The following is a 21,278-nucleotide window of genomic DNA, read 5'->3' as shown; positions in this document are numbered from 1 at the left end:
CATCAAAATTCGTGAGACAACAACTGATAGAACTGCAAGGAGAAAGAGAGAAATCCACTATCATAGCTGGAGATTTCTACACCGCTTTATCATAAATGGACAAATCCATCAGGGAGAAAATCAGTACAGACATAGCTGAATTCAGCAACACCATCGACCAAATGGATATAATAAACATCTACAGACTACTTCAACAACAGCAGAATACACATTGTCTCAAGCTCACATGAAGTACACACGAAGACAAACCACATTCTAGGCCATAAAACACACTCTAACAAATTTAAAATGTCAGAAATCATATAAAGTCTGTTCTCAGACTGCAGCGAGGTCAAACTGGAAGTCAAGAACAAAAACAAAGCTGGAAAATTCCAAAATACTTGAAGATTAAACGGTTCAATTCTAAGCAATACATGGACCTTGCTGTCTGTATGTGAACTGAATATCATGCACAGTGACCAATCACCTACAGACTTTGAAAGAAGGGACCTGATTGTTCACTGACCATGATACACATCTGTCATATCCCGGGTGATTTGTGGAGTTAAGAACTAGCTGTGAAGTTTGTACTTTATGCCCTTCCTCACAGTTAATATGGCAGTAACTGAAATTTGATGGTTTTGTTGTGGTCCTGGGATTATTTAACTAAATCATGGTAACTGAAATTCATGCATGGGCAAACTGTTCAGAGCGAGGACTGCATGTGTAGCATACATTGGGTAATATTCCATTGCAAGAAACAAATACCTAGAAGAATGTAAGATAGGATGAGAAATCATACTCTTGTTATGAGGAAGTCTGTCCCTAAGCAGAACATGAAACTGAGATATCATAAAGAAAAAGGCGAGTTGATTTGACTTCATAAAAATTAAAGAATTCTGCACGGCAAAAGGCAACCCAAACATAAAGATAACTGACAAACTGGGAAACAAAATATAAATATTTGACCATGGATTTGGCCAACAATTCCTTTTCTTCACAATAGTATGAGGAGGGAAAATCTCAGTGAGTCAAACCTCATGAATCAATAGATGAGAGGTTAGACTAAAGTTCTCATATGGTGTGGATTTAATTTTATGGAATGCAACTTACCTTCCAACAGAAAATGTATTACCAGTCTTATGAAGATCCTTGGCAATGCAAGTAGAGAAACCTTGAGTAACTGTGTGATAGATGCATCTCTTTCCTGTTCTATAAGAGGAGGAGAACAATTAACAGAATGTCTATTTCTCCAGGGCAGAATTCCAATATTGCCTCTGTACCACTGAGCCTTGTAAAACATCGAAGCGGACAGTCTTTAGCAAATCACTCTTAAAGAGTCAAGAGGGAAAGAAATGGAAAGGCTAATGAACTTGCCAATGACCTGTGTAGCCCTGACTGCTGAAAACAGCGATGATGGGAAATATGTGATGCCACGTATGTGAAACTTGAAGAGCACAGAGATTCAAATGCAGTAGAGTAGGGAAGAATGCCTCTGATAACCCACCCAAGTTGAATTATTTATAGTCTCAACTGGGAAATGTTGATTAAGAAATGAGAGGACACAGGCAAGAGCGGCCCCTGAAATTGTGCCTAAATACCTCCAATATTCCTAAGGAATCCCGCGGACAACTGTGTCAGAGCGGAGCTGACAAAGGGAGTATAGTAAGCACAGAGGTCATGGCCTTGTCAGCCAGCATACGGAGAGCATTACTGATCCTCAGCAAATCATTACTGATCCTCAGGAAAATGTACTGTGACTGGGTCTAAAACCTGACTGGAATTTTCCATAGATGTGTGATATTGGAGATGGGTTTGCAGCTGCACTTGCCAAATCACCTTTGCAAAGCACAGTAGGCCACAGCCAGAGGAGCAAAGGCTGCTCTGCTCTTTCTCAAGCAGAAAAGGATTTTAGAAGTGCCCACTTCTGTCCCACAAAGGATGGGGCTAGCAGATTACGAATGAGTGATTAGCACAGTATCTGTGATCCCTCGGCTAATTTCCGTCTTGAAGCTGGGCTATACAGACTCAGGTGTTGGGTGATGAGCCACAAGCCGTCTGAACAGGTGCTTAATCAGGACTGGACAGGATGAATTCAGGCCTGGGCATCTGGCATCTGGTTCCAGCCCTTTTCCTGGCAGTTAACCTTTAGACATGTCCCTGACACCTTTGCATCTGTAGCTTTTCGTTGTTGTTGTCTGGTTGTTTAAATGTGTAAAATGGTGATAACACTACTTGGTGGCATATTCTATTTTAAAAAACCTTCCATTACTCCACGCACATCAAACAGTAAATGCGTTCTCTTACTAAACCTGCATAACAATTTTCTGAACTCTTGTGCTCTGGGCAAGACTTATGAATACAGCAGGCAAATAAAGTGAAAGGTGAGACAGTACATAGTGTTGTATTCAATTGGGTCTTGATACCCAAGTGTGACTCTTCACCAAGGATTATGCTGTAGTTAAGGACACAGATTAAAGTTGTTTAGAGTGTGTCCTAAAGTCTCACTGGCAGAATTTAAATCTCTACTCTGGAAATTGTAGACCTGAGACAAATTGCTTCCCTCAAGTTCATTTCCTGCATCTGAGAAAGATAATAGTATCTACCTTGTAGTAGACTGAATAATACCATTGCCCCCAAATGTCCACATTCTAATCCCCAGAACCTGTGAATGTCACCTTAAGTGGCAGAAGGGACTTTGCCAGTGGGATGAAAGTAAGGGTTTTGAGATGGGGAGATTCTCCTGGACTACCTGGATGGACCCAAATGTAACCACTGGTATTCTCATAAGAGAGAGGCAGAGGGAGTTTTTACTCCAAAGAGAATGTGATGATGAAGTTGGGGTTGGATTGATGTGGCCAGAAGTCAAGGAATGCTGGCAAGGAAACAGATTCTCCCTTGGAGCCTCTAGAAGGAGGATGGACGGCCTTGTCAACTCCTCGTTCCAGCCCAGGGAAACTGGTTTTGGACCTCTCTCTTCCAGAACCATAAGAAAATAAGTGTGTTTTGTTTTAAGCAAGCACATTTGTCGTAATTTGTTACAGCAGCCATAGGAAACTACTGCGTACCTCATAGGAACTATTTCTCCAATTAAAATGTGTGACTGGAAACACACTTGGTGGCATGTCTGACACATGGTAGGTACGCTACTGTAGGTCGTTCTCAGAAACTGAAGCCTTGGTTTTGAGGGATCATCAAAACCAGTACAGTGGTTGCCATGTTTCTCCTTGTTCATCCTGGTGACAAACCTGGTAGAGAGAGCTCCATCCTTTCCCACAGGATGCCCACCCCAGTACTTAGAGGGAAGAGGTTATGTCTCACTTAAGGCACCTTCCTCTTTTCCTTTCTACTTTTTTTTTCATTCATCTTCATCCAACTGGCCTTTCTAAATTTTAAAGAAAACAAGACCATTTCTCAATGGATTCAGATACTACCCCAAGTTAATATTCCAACCAAGTTCTTGTTCTTCCGGGTCTCATCACCAGAAATTTCTGAGCCTAAATCCTCTCTAGTTTCTAGGATCACCCATTTTCTCATTTCTCCCTTCTCTAGTTCAGAGTCTTGTCAGTTTAGTCCTTTCCCTAACCACAACTTATAATAAGGTGACACAGCAAAGTGATGAAAGTCTAGACGGTCTGGTTTTAGTCCTGGGTTTTTGCCACCTACTTACTGTGTGGCATTAGGCAAGCTATTCAACCTCTCTGGGCCTCAGTTTCCCCCAAAAAAGGTGAATATTACGTACCTATAGGGTTGCCATTATGAGGATTAAGTGAGTTAATATTTGCTAAGCACTTAGAATAGTACTTGTTGTAGTCTAAGCACTACAGTTGTGCTTGTTAATAATAGTAATTGCAATTCCAAGCGTAAAACTTACTCAGCTTTCTGTCATAACTTTGAAAGGTTGGTCTATCTTTTGGCCGGCGTTTCAGGTAACTGAGTCGAGGCACGGGCTGAGGCATTGCTACCACTGGGTGGTGTGTTCCCAGAACTTGTAACAGCGGTGTGCAATGGGTAGTGGTTCTACTTGGAGACGGGGCAGACTGGACAATGACGGCCCGGGAAGGAGGTGTGGTGTCCATAGCTTCGGGGTCAGAGGTGCCGCCTGCTGAATGACCAATGGCAGCCGAAGCCGTAAATGGGGGGCTGGGGAAAACGGGGGCAGAATGGACAGTGACGGCCCGGGAAGGAGGTGTGGTGTCCATAGCTTCGGGGTCAGAGGTGCTGCCTGCTGAATGACCAATGGCAGCCGAAGCCATAAATGGGGGGCCGGGGAAAACGGGGGCAGAATGGACAATGCCGGCCTGGGAAGGAGGTGTGGTGTCCATAGCTTCCATATCAGAGCTGCTGCCTGCCTGATCTGAGAAAAGAGAGTGAAAGTGGGAGAGCTTCTCCCTAGCTTCTGACTCTTCTCGAGGTCTAGCACGCACTGGACAGCTCAGCCTGGTGCTGTGACATTCCATTGTACGTGTCACAGAGCAAGGGCAGGCGGGGGCGGGGGTGGGGCGGGGGCCACAGGCAAGCCCAGCCAGTGGAGAAACCCGGCCCAAGGGCAAAGAGCCCGAACCCTTCTGGATTTTCTAGCAGCTGGGACTTCTCGCTGTGGGTGGCAGGTGTTTGGCACCGGATGGGCCACCGTGCGGAGACTGTTGGGGACTCTGGAAGCCTTCTCCTCCAGAGCTCACCCTGCCTGGGCACCAGCTCTGCAGGTGTTGCGTTTAACGTTGTCCCAGAGGTCTCTTAGGCTGTCTTCATTTCTTTTCATTCTTTTTTCTTTAGTCTGTTCCGCAGCAGTGAATTCCACCGTTCTGTCTTCCAGGTCACTTATCCGTTCTTCTGCCTCCGTTATTCTGCTATTGATTCCTTCTAGTGTAGTTTTCATTTCAGTTATTGTATTGGTCATCTCTGTTTGTTTGTTCTTTAATTCTTCTAGGTCTTTGTTAATCATTTCTTGCATCTTCTCAATCTTTGCCTCCATTCCTTTTCCGAGGTCCTGGATCATCTTCACTATCATTATTCTGAATTCTTTTTCTGGAAGGTTGCCTATCTCCACTTCATTGAGTTGTTTTTTCTGGGGTTTTATCTTGTTCCTTCATCTGGTATGTAGCCCTCTGCCTTTTCATCTTGTCTATCTTTCTGTAACTGTGGTTTTTGGTCCACAGGCTGCAGGATTGTAGTTTTCCTTGCTTCTGCTGTCTGCCCTCTGGTGTGGTTGAGGCTATCTAAGAGGCTTGATGGGAGGCTCTGATGGTGGGTAGAGCTGACTGTTGCTGTGGTGGTCAGAGCTCAGTAAAACTTTAATCCACTTGACTGCTGATGGGTGGGGCTGGGTTCCCTCCCTGTTGGTTGTTTTGCCTGAGGCAACCCAACACTGGAGCCTACCTGGGCTCTTTGGTGGGGCTAATGGCAGACTCTGGGAGGGCTCACACCAAGGAGTACTTCCCAGAACCTCCGCTGCCAGTGTCCTTGTCCCCACGGTGAAACAGAGCCAGCCCCCGCCTCTGCAGGAGACCCTCCAACACTAGCAGCTAGGTCTGGTTCAGCCTCCCCCAGGGTCACTGCTCCTTCCCCCGGGACCCGATGTGCACACTATTCCGTGTGCGCCCTCCAAGAGTGGGGTCTCTGTTTCCCCCAGTCCTGTCGAAGTCCTGCAATCAATTCCCACTAGGCTTCAAAGTCTGATTCTCTATGAATTCCTCCTCCCGTTGCCGGACCCCCAGGTTGGGAAGCCTGACGTGGGGCTCAGAACCTCCACTCCAGTGGGTGGACTTCTGTGGTATAAGTGTTTGCCAGTCTGTGAGTCACCCACCCAGCAGTTATGGGATTTGATTTTATTGTGATTGCGCCCCCTCCTACCGTCTCATTGTGGCTTCTCCTTTGTCTTTGGATGTGGGGTATCTTTTTTGGTGAGTTTCAGTGTCTTCCTGTCGATGATTGTCCAGCAGCCAGTTGTGATTCTGGTGCTCTCGAAGAGGGAGTGAGAGCACGTCCTTCTACTCCGCCATCTTGGTTAATCTTCCCTATAACAGCCAGAATGTCTCTGGATGAAAATAGAATAAAATTAAAGCAATATTTTTCACCTCCTCATTCCTCTAGTGGCTTCCTTTCATCTTCGTTTCTCTCTCAGTCCAAACCTGGTCAGTCTGATTCTCGCTTTCTGACCACTCTCACTATCTTTTGAAGCACAGAACCGTGAATCCACTCTTCCGATAAATCTAAGATTCATGACATCTTCTGCACTCATCACTGAATTTCTAGACATCTCATTCCTGGGATAAGTTCCATCATTTCAGTTGCTTATAGGAATTCAAGACAACGTTAGTATACAATGTTCTGTTACATATCTTTGTTTTAGGACAAGCATACTGACCTTGAGGTGAGACTGAAGGAAACAACAAATCCAGGAAGAAAGTGTGAAAGAGAACGTTAGAAAAAACTTAGTGAGGGCGATATTCAGAAATAATATTATTCACAGACATAGACAAAATATAAAGCACAGGATTAGAGAAGGGAAAGGAGTCACACAGATTCTGCACTGGCAACAAAAATTAGTAATTTCAGATTTTCAACAAGTGTATTTTCATATTAGATTACACCACTGTACCTTAATGTAAGTTTCTAAAAGAACAAATTTTGTCTAAAATTTACCATTTCCTAGGGCAGGAAAAAAAGTAGTTTCTTAAACCCAAAGGAAAAGAAAAGGCGGCTAGCTGCTCCCCTTCTCGTTTAAGTAGCTAACTGTGATCCTACAACGTCAGTCAGCTTAGTTCTATACACACCCATCTTAGAACTGACAACTCCTTTACCCACCCCAGTCCATGTCTTAGACCCAAGTCATCCAGGAGCAAAAGCAGAAAAACACTGACAGCTTCAGTTATTCTGTAGAAAACGGAACTCTAATTCATTTGGAAAATTTTGAAATAATTTTCTCAAATGTGAAAATAATGTTTTCCTAATTACACCCATTATTTCTCATTCCAAATCTATCAAATCCACCCCCAAAGGCGCAATCTAAAAGCAATAATGAAGACTATATGGCTCTATAAACATCAATTCATTTCCAATACTGCTCAGCAGAAAGAGATGCAAAGTAGCCATGCTTCATATTCCTACCCCAGCACGAAGCCCCTGAGGTTCATTACTGCTTTTCATAACAACAGGCAGTTTTCCCTTTTTAAAAATTAATCAATTTCATTGAAAGTAGTATCGATATTATCCTCCAAATACTTAAGACTTCTAACAGCCAGTGCCATCCAGCTCACCTTCAGGATCTAAATTTTACTTTAAGAATCTAAAGCAAGAAGTTTATTTCTTGAATGCAAGCACCATTTCAACTTGCACTTTAATGTTTTCTAATATTTCAGTACTAAAACGAGAGTTTTTTAAAACTCATTGTCAGAGTAATGAAAGGCAAGGATAACAAGATTTATGATCGCCATCACCTAAGATAAATAGATGAAAAACAGAGAAACAAAATGACAAAACTCCTCACAACCACACAGCAAATACGTGGTGGATCCGTGAGAGGAATGTAGGTCTGCTGACACACCTCCTGGACATACTTTATATGTCCTATGATGCTTACAGACTCCTGAAGGGATCTACAAAAATCCAAGGATCTTTGGCATTTGGAAAACAGTGTAGAATGCAGACAATGTTCAAAGTCAAAGAGAGGCCAGTCATTTATCTAAATGACTGTTCCCAATGATCTTTTTTATTTTTGTTGGTTATGACACATTACGTTAGAATAATTTTAGATCAATGATGACACTCACTGAAATCTCATATAGATGCAAAGTTTTATATGAGACACGAGAAAATCCCTGAAAAAAGAAAAATTAAGCTTATTCCTGTCGAGAGTGAGCAACCTTAAGGATCTTTTTAACTATTTTACAGTTCAGGAGTCATATTTCACTTTGGCATCAAACTTTAGCTCTTGGGAAAATAAATTTAGGAGAAGAAAAATCTGCATATAGAATAACTATATATAATTCTAATGTTTCCAGTGTCAAGTAAAAACTTGAGGTAACCACCAAAATTTCTATCAAGACTGTAATAAATTATAAGGTGCTGTGCCCACAAGAAACTTTAGGAAGATGGCCTAATAGAACTGACTATGTAAAGCGGTGTGATTTATTCTTCTTTTAAATGAAATCAGTGAAATTCATCTAGGAGGAAGAAGGAAGAAACAAGCGCCCCCCCCCCCGCCCCCCTCCAGAAAGCAAGCTGAAGCCAGCAGGATCTGATAAAGAACCAGTCGCCTTCCGTTACAACACTCGCAGCATCTCGTTTTCCCTTTTTCTTTTCATTTTTTTAAACACAACCCATTCTCCCTCAAGAAAGCACACACAGTCACCACACTCATTTCTCCTCTATTCCAGCTACGTCAAGACCACATTCACCAACACTGTCCTTCGTGGATCAAAGATACATGACTATAAATTTAAAAGTAAGGAAATGCTTTAAGGAACCATTTTCCTCTACTAGTTTACGCCAAATCTATATACAGCTTAATATTAATTTCCCTATGGGAGATTTCTGAAGACATTAAGCTGAATGATCAATTCGGGATTTCTTTACAGAAAAAATATTTACAAATATGAAGATTAAATATGTAGGTTTATATTCTCAGGTTATACTGTGCCATAGATGCCTGAATATACTGTGATACCAATATAAAATCACAAACATAAAACCCACTTTCCAAATGAAAATGTCAACAAAAATTTTAGGTCAACCTAAGCAAATAAACTTTCAGGATGCAGTTAAAGCAGTCAAATATCTAATGATAATAGTAAACATATTCATCTGGTTACACACATTGAAAATGGAATACATGAGAAGATAACGTTAATTTGGAAATACTTCCTTCCACCCCCAGTCACTGAAATAATTTTATTCACTCTCTTTGCGCACATCTTCAATATCAATTCACCAAAGGAAGATGTGCCATTACTTTATGTATTACCAAGAAATAAAAAAATATATACCAATTAAATCACGCCATTATTTATTCACGTATCCCAGTTTCAGTGATGTTAAAATGTAAAAATACAAGTTAGAATTGGTATTTCACTGTGACAGAAGAGGAGAGAGGTTATCTATACTTTTGTTTAACCTGCAGATAGAAAAGTAATCCTACTGAATTATATTAAATAAGAATATTTAATGCATATGCGTTTACTTATATTTTTACAGAAAGAAAAGTATATGGGCAATGGTAAACATATTACAAACATATAGAAGAAACAAATATAAAAATATATTCAATATAACAAACAAGGGTATAAGGGACTATTAAATCTCCATCTGTTTGATCAACGGTCTGAATGTGCGGAGGATGGAAAGATAAAAGTGAAGAAATGTGGGATGATTAGACAGTAAAATGAGAAAGGAGCTGTGTCTCTATGTTTTAATGTACAGTCCTGGGACAGAATGTGATAGATACTATAACAAAAGCACACACACACAAAAAAAAAAAAAAAAAAAAAGGAAAGAGACATTACTACCTAAGAGAGGTCAGTAAAGTTTTTTTTTTCCCCAAAAAAGATAACAATTAAAAGGGGTCAAATCCCCACAAATGAATAAGGGGAAAGAAATTTTAGTCAAAGAGAAAATACTCAGAAAAAGCAGATAACAAAAAAGCATTCATCTCCTAATTCTAAAGCCCAGTTTTAAAGAAAACAAAGAGTTAAATCTACTAATATCAGACCAAAAGTTGGAAATATCTTGTAAACTCTAAGTTTGCCAACACATTTTGAAAGATTTATAAAAAATAAAAATAACTCCATTTTCATTACATAAAATTTCAGGTACTAGTAAGCTTTAAAAGCAAATAAAAAAACTTAAAAGGTCATATCCTCGAGCCATGAGGATTTATAAGCCTAGCAACTATCTTCCCTAAATTCTCCAAATACCACCAGAGAAGTACTTTCTCTTACACATGCACGCGTGCAAATAACACCACAGACTAAATCTCACTCCCGGCATGATGGGAAAACGACCCCATTCTTTGTGTTCAAGCTCAGTTCATTATGTTGATCTTGAACTACAGAAGTATAGATTCCTCTCACTTACCAAAATGAGGTTAACAGTTACTGCTGTAGCAATTTAGACAGTTAATTCAGGGGCTAACTACCTTGAGCCTGAATCCTGAGCAAACTGGGAACACCCTTGCTTTAAAAAAAAAAATCAAGCAGCTCCAAATCTTATGAATACATCATATACCAGTTTTTTAATAGAGCCAGTTGTTTATAAACCAGAATGTAGTTCCCTTGGAAACATTATAAACACAGGTTAAGTTTTCTTGCTAGTCCACAAAATTTAAGTTTAATCATGATGTAAAAGCCTAGAACTAATAGTTCTAGATGAGGTCTGGAAAAGACAGTTAGCAAAGAAAATGAAAGCAACCATCACAAAGCAGAAAAACTAAGTTTCCTCCTAATAAAAACCTAATATAAATCTACTTACGAGACTGGCCCCAAAATGTGCTTATGTACCTATACATGTGTGTGTGTATATGTGTGTGTGTGTGTGTGTGTGTGTGTATGTATGTAAATAACAACACTGATTCCTGGTTCTCTTGCCTTTGTCAGAATAGTACCAGTAGCAGCACACTATCCTGGCTTTCCCTCTCCATTTTACATCTCCATCTACGCTACAGTTCTAGGACCTAAAATTAGGAGCCTAGGATCCAAAACAACCTGCTAGCCTTCTATCCAAACAACCTCTCAAGCCATTATCATTTAATACTGGTCACAAAAATTAGAAGACCAGACTTAAGAGTCTGAAGTTCAACAAGAAGCCCCTTTTCCGTAATAATTCTGTATCCTGGGGCACACATTAATTGAGTATGTTAAGTATTACTTCCCAGGAGAGCTCAACCAGACCGCAAATGGAAACCTCCTCACTGAAATGTCTAGGTACCGGCAAGCCGTGGAAGAACGCCTCTGCCAGCATTGCCTACAGAGGAAAAGTCCGCTCCTTGCTGGAGCTTTCGTCTTCTGAGGCTAGATGATAAACTCCTTGAAGGCAGAGATTTTGTTTGCTTTGTTCCCTGTTGTGTCCCCAGAGCCCAGAACAGTGACCAGCAAATAAGAGCCTTCCTAAGTAGAAAAATTCATTCATTCATTAATGAAGAAGGAAAGGGTACACTTTGTGGCAAAGAGGAGAGTGAGTTACGGAAAGAAAAACTAAACTCACAGATTGGCTATTATTCTCAAGAGCTTGATAACTACAAATCTTACTAACAGTAGTGTTTTTAGAGATGCATATTTAAAGGGAGAGTAACCAGGTAAAAGGAATAAGGAATAAAAAGAACTTTAGGGTTTTCAAAGATTAAACATGTCTAAGAAAACATGTCCTTTCTTCTCATCTTTTAATCCCTCTTATAAATTTCAAAACACAACCCCAAATGAAACCTACATCCATTAAAATTCCAGTTTTTATATTCCCACAAATCAGGAAATACAGTAAATCCAAATTTCTTATAAATTATTTAAGTTACACAATAATATTCTATTATTCTTTACATCACTGAAAATTCCTGACTTTCATAAACCAAAGGCAATCCTTGATACCTAAATTATGTGAAAAATCAGAAGATGGGTGTCATTCTCCAAACATCAAAGTTTCTAAGTGGGATGCTGAATGTAATTTAAATAAACCTCACATTAGAGTAAATTGAGGATTTCTAGTGCAAACACCAAACTCTGCAGATTCATTAGTGCTTCTGTATCAGAAAAAAAAAGGTAATAAAGCAAATACAGAAGCAAAATTATGCACGGGGGATAATGCTCCCAGTATACTGCCATGGCATGGGTATTTAGCTAAAGGGACATGAGTGAAAGAGCAGACAACAAGCAATTCTTTCAGGAGTCTGAAAAGATACTACTATCAGAATTTCATCAGCCTACATTACTAAACATTTTAAACATTATGCCAAAGAAAAGGCTATTCGTCATGCATCTAAATAGAAACCATAATATGCTCACTTTAGAAGAGAAATATTCAATTTACATTTTGGGTTCCTCATGCTAATCGAAATCAATCTACTTATATAACATGTCAATCTTTAGGTTTGTTTTTACTATTATTTTCTCCCTTAAAATCATCTGTGGAGACTATCCAGAACCACCAGGTGATGACTTTCTGGAAGTGTCAACCTGGGTAGGCTACAGCACCCAGTTAACTTAATCCAACACTAATCTACATGTTGCTATGAAGGTATTTTGCGGATATAAGTAAAGCCTATAATCCATTTAAGTAAAGGAGATTACTATCCCAGATAATCGAAGTAGGCATATCTCAATTCTTTGGAAGGCCCTAAAAGCAGGTTTCCCAAGGAAAGAAAAGAAATTTTGCCTGCGGACCACCGTTCTGGCCCATGCCCACGGGAGTTCTATCCTGCAGGTGATCTCCTCCTGACAGCTTTCCCATACACATTTCAGACTCGCTTAGCCAGCTGCTGACAATCATGCAAGACAATTCCTTGTAATAAAACGGATCTATATGTATCATATATATATAAATATATGTATGTATCTCTCCTACTGGTTCTGCCTCTCTGGTTGAACTCCAACTGATACACACCACAGTACGGAATATAAATTTAGAAATAGTACTTCTTCGATTTAATTGGGAAAAATATTTTGTATTTGCACACGTATGGGTAGGCCTACATAATCCTCGTTTTAAAATTGCAGTAGCTCAAGACACTGGTACAACACTAAATCATTTGACAGGAACTACTATTGTTCTGTAAGAGCAGTGTAAGGGACTATTTGTTTTTCTCAAGACCACAAAGAACAAGTCTGGGAATTCTTCATGATTTAATCTAAACCTATTAATATTGGAGAATCTTACATAAGTACTAGGAAATTTTAAAAGAATAATAAGAATTTTCTTTAGCCCAATGATAACATTCTGCTGTCATTTTTGCACTCAGAAGGTGGCTGAACACCCAGTAAAAATGCATGCTACTTCCTGAATCAGGGTGTGGCACTACAGCTGCATCGCCTGAGAGGCTACTACTTAAAGGGCACTCCAGCAAAAGAACCACCACATAAAAGATGGGCTAGAAACCAAGAATAAGACAATTATATCCAACAATATCAGAATCTTACCAGAGAGAACACATACTTTATCCACAAGCAATGGACCTAAGAGGTACTGTTCAACTGGATATATAACCGGCTGGTCTTTAATTCTGATCAAGCAAAACCCCCAGCAAGCCCCAGCAGCAGCAAGAGTGGCAGCAGCAACTCCTCTAGTACAGAACTGTAGCCTTACTTAACACTCACTTTCCCAGGAAGTCCCAAAACAAACCCCCCCGACGGTGCAGGGACAGAAATGTGGCGTGGAAGGTACAAAGTGCGGGAGGCTGGCTTTCTGAGAAACAGCATGGCCAAGAGGGATATGAACACAGACAGACACAGAGACCAAAACCCCAATGGAATAGGACCAGGATAAGACAAGCCAAAAGAAAGGTGAAGAAACTCAGATGATGAATGACAGGGAGCCAGACACCCACACCCAGGAAATAGTGGAATAGCAACATAAGAAGCAAACGGTTAGTAAGAAACACAGCAGCCACGCACACGCAGCTCAGTACTAAAACTCTGGGAAGAAAAGGCATAAAATAATTCCAATCATCTTTTATTCCCCTCTTAAACTATGCTGCTCAATAACAAATTACAAAGCCAGTAGCAATTGAGTTTTTAAAACTGTTTCTTTTCTTGGTAGCCAGGAAACTGTGTGTCGAATCTTAAAATAAGATTACAATGTTACATGACCAGAGGACAAAATTCTATAGTACTTGTTCAAATTTATAAGTAATATTCTGTGGAAAGAACAGATCATTTACAACTCTTTCCCAAAATGTGAGAAATATAGTGGCTAATAAAAGCTATCTGGTGTGCTTTGGATATCAAATATAGATTTAATTCTATTTCTTACTCTCGTTCAAATCACGTCCATCTCCCAAAATCAGTACTGGGTCCAAAAATGAATTGAAACATTTTTCAAGCAAGGTATCTGGAATAGCAAGCAAAAATTTCAATGCAGAGTTCTAACACAAAAAAATCAAACTGAAAAATAAAACTTTATCAAGAAATTTCTTTTCTGAAAGACTGAAATACATTTAGTGGGAAGCCACTAATCCATCAGAAGTATCGTATTTTAAAATCTATGAAATTAAGATTTGAATAAAAGTCTAATTTCAAAAAATAAATAAATAAAATAAAAATAAATTACATCTATGAAGTACTGCTGTTGATTTCAGGGTGACACAAAAGCAAAGAAAGGCATGTACTTATGTAAGTATGTAACGAGAGAGAGAGTGTGTGTGTGTGTGCACGTGCACGTGTGCTGGGGGTAAAGATGCAGTGCAAACAGAGAAGACGTACAAAAAACATACATAATCTAATCTTGAGACTCTGATAATTTGTTAATTCTGACTTAAAGAACTTTATCCACCCATCTTATCCAGAACCAGACCAGAAAACACGAATAGAGTTAATATCAAAATAAGAGGAAACAAATGAGTAGGTGATCAGCTCATTTATTCACACTTTCAACTTAGTGAAGAAGAATTGTGAGGGTTGGACTTTATCCTTTTAGTTTTTTGAAAATCAAAATTCTATGGGTACAGAACAAGAGGAAAAAGTTACTTCTAGGGGAAAATATCAAGTCTACCAATATCCTAAAAATTTAAAACTTAGTAAACAACTTATGAAAGTAGTCTACTACTTCCCAACATTCAAGAGCATGAAAATAAAATTCTTCTAAGAATCAGGCTCAAAGGAGTCACACGGATTAATGACTTCATTCTGTCACTGCCAGTCTCTCTGACTGTTCAGAATACAGTGATTAATGCAGTTCTACTGGAAGAACTATTTCTATGCACTTGTGAATTTATGTTAAATACATGGTGTAAAGGAAGAGGCCAAGAGGCATACGCTTTATCTTTAGTACAAAATACCCTAACAAGAAAAAAAGGCAAAGAAAATTCCAAGAGAGCTATCTGGCTGGTTCTGTTTAAACAAAGCTCATTCTGAAGAAGTCAAAGTCAGAGCTCAATAAAAAATCACATCCAAGTCTCCTAACTTGTCCTCAAAATGTCCCTCCTTCTAAATTTGACCGATGTACCAATGTAATAGCTTGCTTCTCCACAATACAGAGTCTAAAAATTCACAGCCCAAAAGAGCAACGACTCAACATAAAAGGTCTAAACCAATTAAAAATTTTAACTCCTTAAACTTGAGGTTCATTTGTTCCTTAAACAGATAAATAAATAATGAGCAAGTGGCTATCTGCACTCTCTTGATTAGCCAGTAGAAAACTTTAACTTCTTAATCAATGAATACTTTCTCTTTCCAATCAATGATGCTGAAGTCCATAGCTTCCCAATCTATTCCCACTCCGTGTTGCCATTCAGAGACTGCAACAGTGAAGTTACACTGACTTAGAATAAAAAGTAGGTAATAAAGTAAATTCAGAGAGGCAGATATATTGGAAAAATATGTCCCGAAAAGCACATAGTTTTAAAACCATCCTTCAACCTCTCTGACATAGAGAGTGCCTCTTCAGCTTCCCTTTCCTTACCTTTCCAACTCAGCAATCTTCTTATCTTTGTCATTCTTCTCACTTTCCACCTCCTTCAAGATTTCCAAGAGGCGGTCAACTTCTGCCTGGGCCTTGCTAGAGTCATCTTTGTACCTGGCGATCTCTCTCTCCAATTGCTGTATTCGATCACTCATCTCTGGACTGGCTCTGGCTTCCGATGCTGCCTCGTGTGCCTACAAAGAAAATGCCCAAATTCTATCAGATATACATACAGTGGCAGTGGGCAAACCATGTCCCCAAAAGCCACCTATACTCCAATTTCAACAGGGGATTATCAAACATCTAATAGCTAGTCTTCAATTTATAAGGTTCTTCTCTGCTTAAATATTACATAGACAAAATATCACTACACAGTTACATTTTTTTTTTTTTATAACTGGCAGTTTGTACCTTTTGACCACCTCCACCCATTATACAAACACACACACACACACACACAGCCCTCCATTTCTGACAACTACCAATCTGGTCTCTGTATCTATGAGTTCAGTTTTTGGTTGGTTTTTGGTTTTTACATTCCACATATAAGTGAGATCATACAGTATTTGTCTTTCTCTGTCTGACTTACTTCACTGCCCTGCTTTTAAAATGTAATAATGCTAGGGAAGCACTTATCTACTAGAATGAGATAAAATCTGAAATATGATATTTAACAATTATTCTGGGTCTTACATTTTATTACTAGACTCTTATCTCAATCTTACATTAGGAAATATGCTCTCATTTATTTTAAGACATTTTTTTAAAGTCAAAGGGTTTTTTATTTTCAATAAGGCAATTTCCAATATAAATTAAGTTTAGAAACAGACATGATAAAATAGTCAAATTCATTCAACATCTAGCAGAACTGAAAAAGCTGTATAAGACAGGTATGTTGTTAATTAAGATCTCTGTGATCTACTTTCAAATTCCTGGGCATAGGTTAACTTACTGATTCCATAAACAGTTATGTGTTAATGAATAAAACTAAAGCTGATTCCCAAATATAATTAATAAACTGTTTTTATTATATTATTATTTTAGATTTTATTCTAAACAGCAAAATTCATACAAATACCTTCATAAAACAAGAATGAGTAGGCCTGTTCCATACGGGAAGCTACTGGAACTTCAGTTCCAACATGTAAAAAACTCAGAAGTCATCACTACTATTTTTACAAGAAAAAGTTGAAAAACAGAAAATCAATGAGTTTTCTAGGACCTATCAGAGAACTGAGGTCACAGGAAAAATTACCCCTCCAACATCAAGAGACACTGGCAAACCCACAGAGCTGAAGCTGAGATCTGCTCACCTGGAGCAGAAGCTGTGAGCAGAAACACTTAAGTGGTAATTTTAAGGAACTGCTGGTGGCTGAGTGTGGACGTACAAGCAAAAGAGTGAGGAAAGGGCTTCCCTGGTGGCGCAGTGGCTGAGAATCTGCCTGCTAATGCAGGGGACATGGGTTCGAGCCCTGGTCTGGGAAGATCCCATATGCCACGGAGCAACTAGGCCCGTGAGCCACAACTACTGAGCCTGCACGTCTGGAGCCTGTGCTTCGCAACAAAAGAGGCCACGATAGTGAGGGGCCCGTGCACCGCGATGAAGAGTGGCCCCCACTTGCCGCAACTAGAGAAAGCCCTAGCACAGAAACGAAGACTCAACATAGCAACCAATCAATCAATCAATAAAAATAAATAAATAAATCTTAAAAGCAGAAACCTACCACTTAAAAAAAAAAAAAAAAAAGAGTGAGGAAAGTCCCAGGGCCGGAGGTTTTAGGGGGGCCCATACTTTCATGGGCTTTAATCCAGGAACCACACCAGGGTCTCACAGTGAAGAGCCAACAAAAATCCCCTTGTGGTTCTGGCTGCAGGAGGGGAAGAGTAACAATTGTGAAATATGCCCAAAGTGTACTCTATCCAAAGACAGACCCTCAGGAGTAAAAATTTTAACAGAGCTTTGTCCTACCTGGGGAAAGGGCATTTCTCCCACTCTAGCCCCTGCTAGTAAAAAATAAGACTCATATATTTGACACAGATGTTGGAATTACCAGACAGGGAATTTAAAGTAACTATGATAAATAGCTAAAGGCACAGGACTTCCCTGGTGGTCCAGCGGTTAAGAATCCGTCTTCCAGTGCGGGGGACACGGGTTTGATCCCGAGTCAGAGAACTAAGATCCCACATGCCGCAGGGCAACTAAGCCCGCGCGCCGCCACTATGGAGCCCCCACGCCTCAACTAGAGAGGCTGCATCCCACAAACGACAGAGCCCATGCGCTCTGGAGCCCGTGCGCCACAACTAGAGAGCCCGCGCATCACAATGAGGATCCCGCATGCCACAACTAAGACCCAACACAGACAAAAAAATAAATAAATAAAATAAATAAATATTTTTAAAAAATAGTTAAAGGCGCTAAGGGGAAAAGGAGACAACACCCAAGAGTAGAGGGGGCAATGTAAGCAGAAAAATGGACACTCCAAAGAAGAATGAGAAGGAAATGCCACATATTAAAAACATGTAAGATCTTGCTTATAATGTGGAATCTGAAAAAGGTCAACTCAGAAAAGCAGAGGGTAGAAGGGTGGTTGCCAGGGGCTGGGGATGGGGAAATGGGAAGATGTTGGTCAAAGTGTACAAACTTTCAGTTATAAAATGAATAAGTCCTGGGGATCTAACGTATAGGATATTGACTCAAGTTAACAATGTTGTGTTGCATACTTGAAATTTGCTAAGAGAATACATCTTAAAAAGTGTTCTCAACAACCTAAGTGTCCATCAGTGGATGAACAGATAAGAAAATGTGGTATGTACGTATGTATGTATGTATACACACACAGGAATATTACTCAGCCATAAAAAAGGGGGAAAGTCTTTTCATTGGCCACAATATGGATGGACCTTGAGAACGTGCTAAGTGAGATAAGTCAGACAGAGTAGATAAATGTCATTATGATTGCACTTACATATGGAATCTAAAACAGAAACAAAAAGACCAAGCTCACAGAAAAGACCGGTAGCCTGCCAGAAGTGGGGAGTCAGAGGTGGGCGACATGGGTGAAGGTGACCAGAAGGTACACATTTCCAGTTACAAAACAGTACGTCCTGGGGATGTGATGTACAGCATGGTGACTATAAATATGTGCTGCATATGTCAAAGTTGCTAAGAGAATAAATCTTAAAAGTTCTCATCACAAGAAAAAAAATTTATAACTATGTATACTGATGGATGTTCAATAGATTTACTGTGGTGATGATTTTGCAATATAAACAAATATTGAGTTGTTATGTTGTACACCAGAAACTAATAAAATGTTATATGTCAATTATACTACAATTTTTAAAAAGTGTTCTCACCACACACACGAAAAGGTTGATGAAAGTGTTAATTAGCTTGACTGTGGTAACCATTTCACAATGCATACATAGATGAAAGCATCATGTTGTACACCTTAAATATCTACAATTTTTGGCATTGAAAAAGCTGAGGAAAAAGAAAAGAGTGAAAATGTATATTGCAAACTCTAGAGCAACCTATATTTAGGTTGGAGGAGGGCGTTGTGGGAGCAGTGTAATAGGAAAACATCACTAATTAATTAAAATGAAAAGTTACAGTTGTCCAGAATGAAAGAAGGGAAAATACGAAAAGTAAAATGGCAATTAGCAGAAAAACAAGTAATAAATCAGAGTAGGGGGAAGCCACCAAGTCCTCTACCCAAAGATAACTTTATTTTTTCTCATGAACCTAAACACAAAGTTTAAGAGATCATAAAAATGGCCAGCTATAGAAGTATCATAACAAGGAGATTAAAAATAAACAAAGAGAAAATGCGGGATTGCCATAAATAGGCGAGTTTGGAATATTAGTGAATAACATTTATTACTCTTGACAGTTACTGCTCAGTTTCATAATCCTAAATACATCTAACAGTCTTACCTTCAATATTCCAGTATTAAATAGAAAATTACCTCCACTTCTTTAGTGAGGGGGAAAGAAGTCAATTACCAAATCTGAATTAGTTAATCTCAAAAAAAGTATTTTCCTACTTATTCAAAAGTAACTTTAAGCTACTGGATTTTCTTCCTTTCCTTAGCTTAAGAATATGACTTCATTTCCGGCATACCCTAAATAATGATTCATCACAAGGTGTTCATGCTGAACACACCCAATATATGTCAAAAGAACACCACCAAGTCTCAAGACTAGGCTGGGCCCCCTTCTCATCAGTAATCACATGAACTGGACCCAGTTAATCAGAGTTGGTAACTCAGAGATAATAAGTATGAAAGTGCTTTGAAAACCACAAACTGCCATATAAATATTAGAGAGGTGTAAATCAATGAAATGGATAGTAAATACCTGTACCAAATTCTAATATTCACCAGTATGGGTGACTATCACTGTTAAATTATCTCTTTCCAGGAAGCCTAATGCTAATAGAAGAAAAATATCAGATAACTGACATTTTTACATTGTGGTCTTACATTTCATCTATAAAGGAGCTGCATATTTTAATCTTACTCTGAATTGCCCATTTTCTAAGAGTTTGGGGACTCTCAGGAGTAAAGTAAAATAGGATAAGAATGCCAAGAGAATTAATCAAGGTATAAATGGTATTTTGAATTTTAGGAAATTATTACTCCACTGGTAAGTTATTCCATATGGACACTATAAAGTTTTCTACCATGCTGTTATTTAAAGCAAAGCAAAAACAGTCATCAAGACAGTATGGGACTGGCACAAAAACAGAAATACAGATCAATGGAACAGGGTAAAAAGCCCAGAGATAAACCCACTCACATATGGTCACCTTATTCTTGATACAGGAGGCAAGAATATACAATGGAGAAAAGACAGCCTCTTCAATAAATGGTGCTGGGAAAACTGGACAGCTACATGTAAAAGAATGAAAGCAGAACACTCCCTAACACCATACACAAAAATAGACTCAAAATGGGTTAAAGACCTAAATGTAAGGCCAGACACTATCAAACTCTTAGAGGAAAACAGAGGCAGAACACTCTATGACATAAATCGCAGCAAGATCCTTTTTGACCCACCTCCTAGAGAAATGGAAATAAAAACAAAAATAAACAAATGGGACCTAGAAACTTAGAAGCTTTTGCACAGCAAAGGAAACCATAAACAAGATGAGAAGACAACCCTCAGAATGGGAGAAAATATTTGCAAATGAAGCAACTGACAAAGGATTAAACTCCAAAATATACAAGCAGCTCATGCGGTTCAATATCAAAAAACAATCAACCCAATCCAAAAATGGGCAGAAGACCTAAATAGACATTTCTCCAAAGAAGATATACAGATTGCCAACAAACACATGAAAGGATGCTCAACATCACTAATCATTAGAGAAATGCAAATCCAAACTACAATGAGGTATCACCTCACACCAGTCAGAATGGCCATTATCAAAAAATCTACAAACAATAAATGCTGGAGAGGGTGTGCAGAAAAAAGGGAACCCTCTTGCACTGTTGGTGGGAATGTAAATTGATACAACCACTATGGAGAACAGTAGGGAGGTTCCTTAAGAAACTATAAATAGAACTACCATACAACCCAGCAATCCCACTACTGGGCATATACCCTGAGAAAACCATAATTCAAAAAGAGTCATGTACCACAATGTTCATTACAGCTCTATTTACAATAGCCAGGACATGGAAGCAACCTAAGT

General features: G+C 39.2%; 1 protein-coding gene across 1 annotated transcript in view; it reads right to left on the bottom strand.

Annotated features, from left to right (window-relative positions):
- LOC137759789 (ELKS/Rab6-interacting/CAST family member 1-like) overlaps positions 1 to 21,278 on the bottom strand; it is a 101,770-nt gene that overhangs the window by 14,199 nt on the left and 66,293 nt on the right. Inside the window, 3 exon segments of the mRNA XM_068536397.1 lie at positions 1,093 to 1,191; positions 3,854 to 6,016; positions 15,580 to 15,773. Of these exon segments, the coding sequence (XP_068392498.1) occupies positions 5,890 to 6,016; positions 15,580 to 15,773 (321 nt within the window). The 3' untranslated portion in view covers positions 1,093 to 1,191; positions 3,854 to 5,889.

Source organism: Eschrichtius robustus, chromosome 2 (genome assembly GCF_028021215.1).
Source record: "Eschrichtius robustus isolate mEscRob2 chromosome 2, mEscRob2.pri, whole genome shotgun sequence".
Classification (NCBI taxonomy): domain Eukaryota; kingdom Metazoa; phylum Chordata; class Mammalia; order Artiodactyla; family Eschrichtiidae; genus Eschrichtius; species Eschrichtius robustus.
The sequence above is the reverse complement of the archived record's forward strand: the minus strand, read 5'-3'. Positions and strand labels throughout refer to the sequence as shown.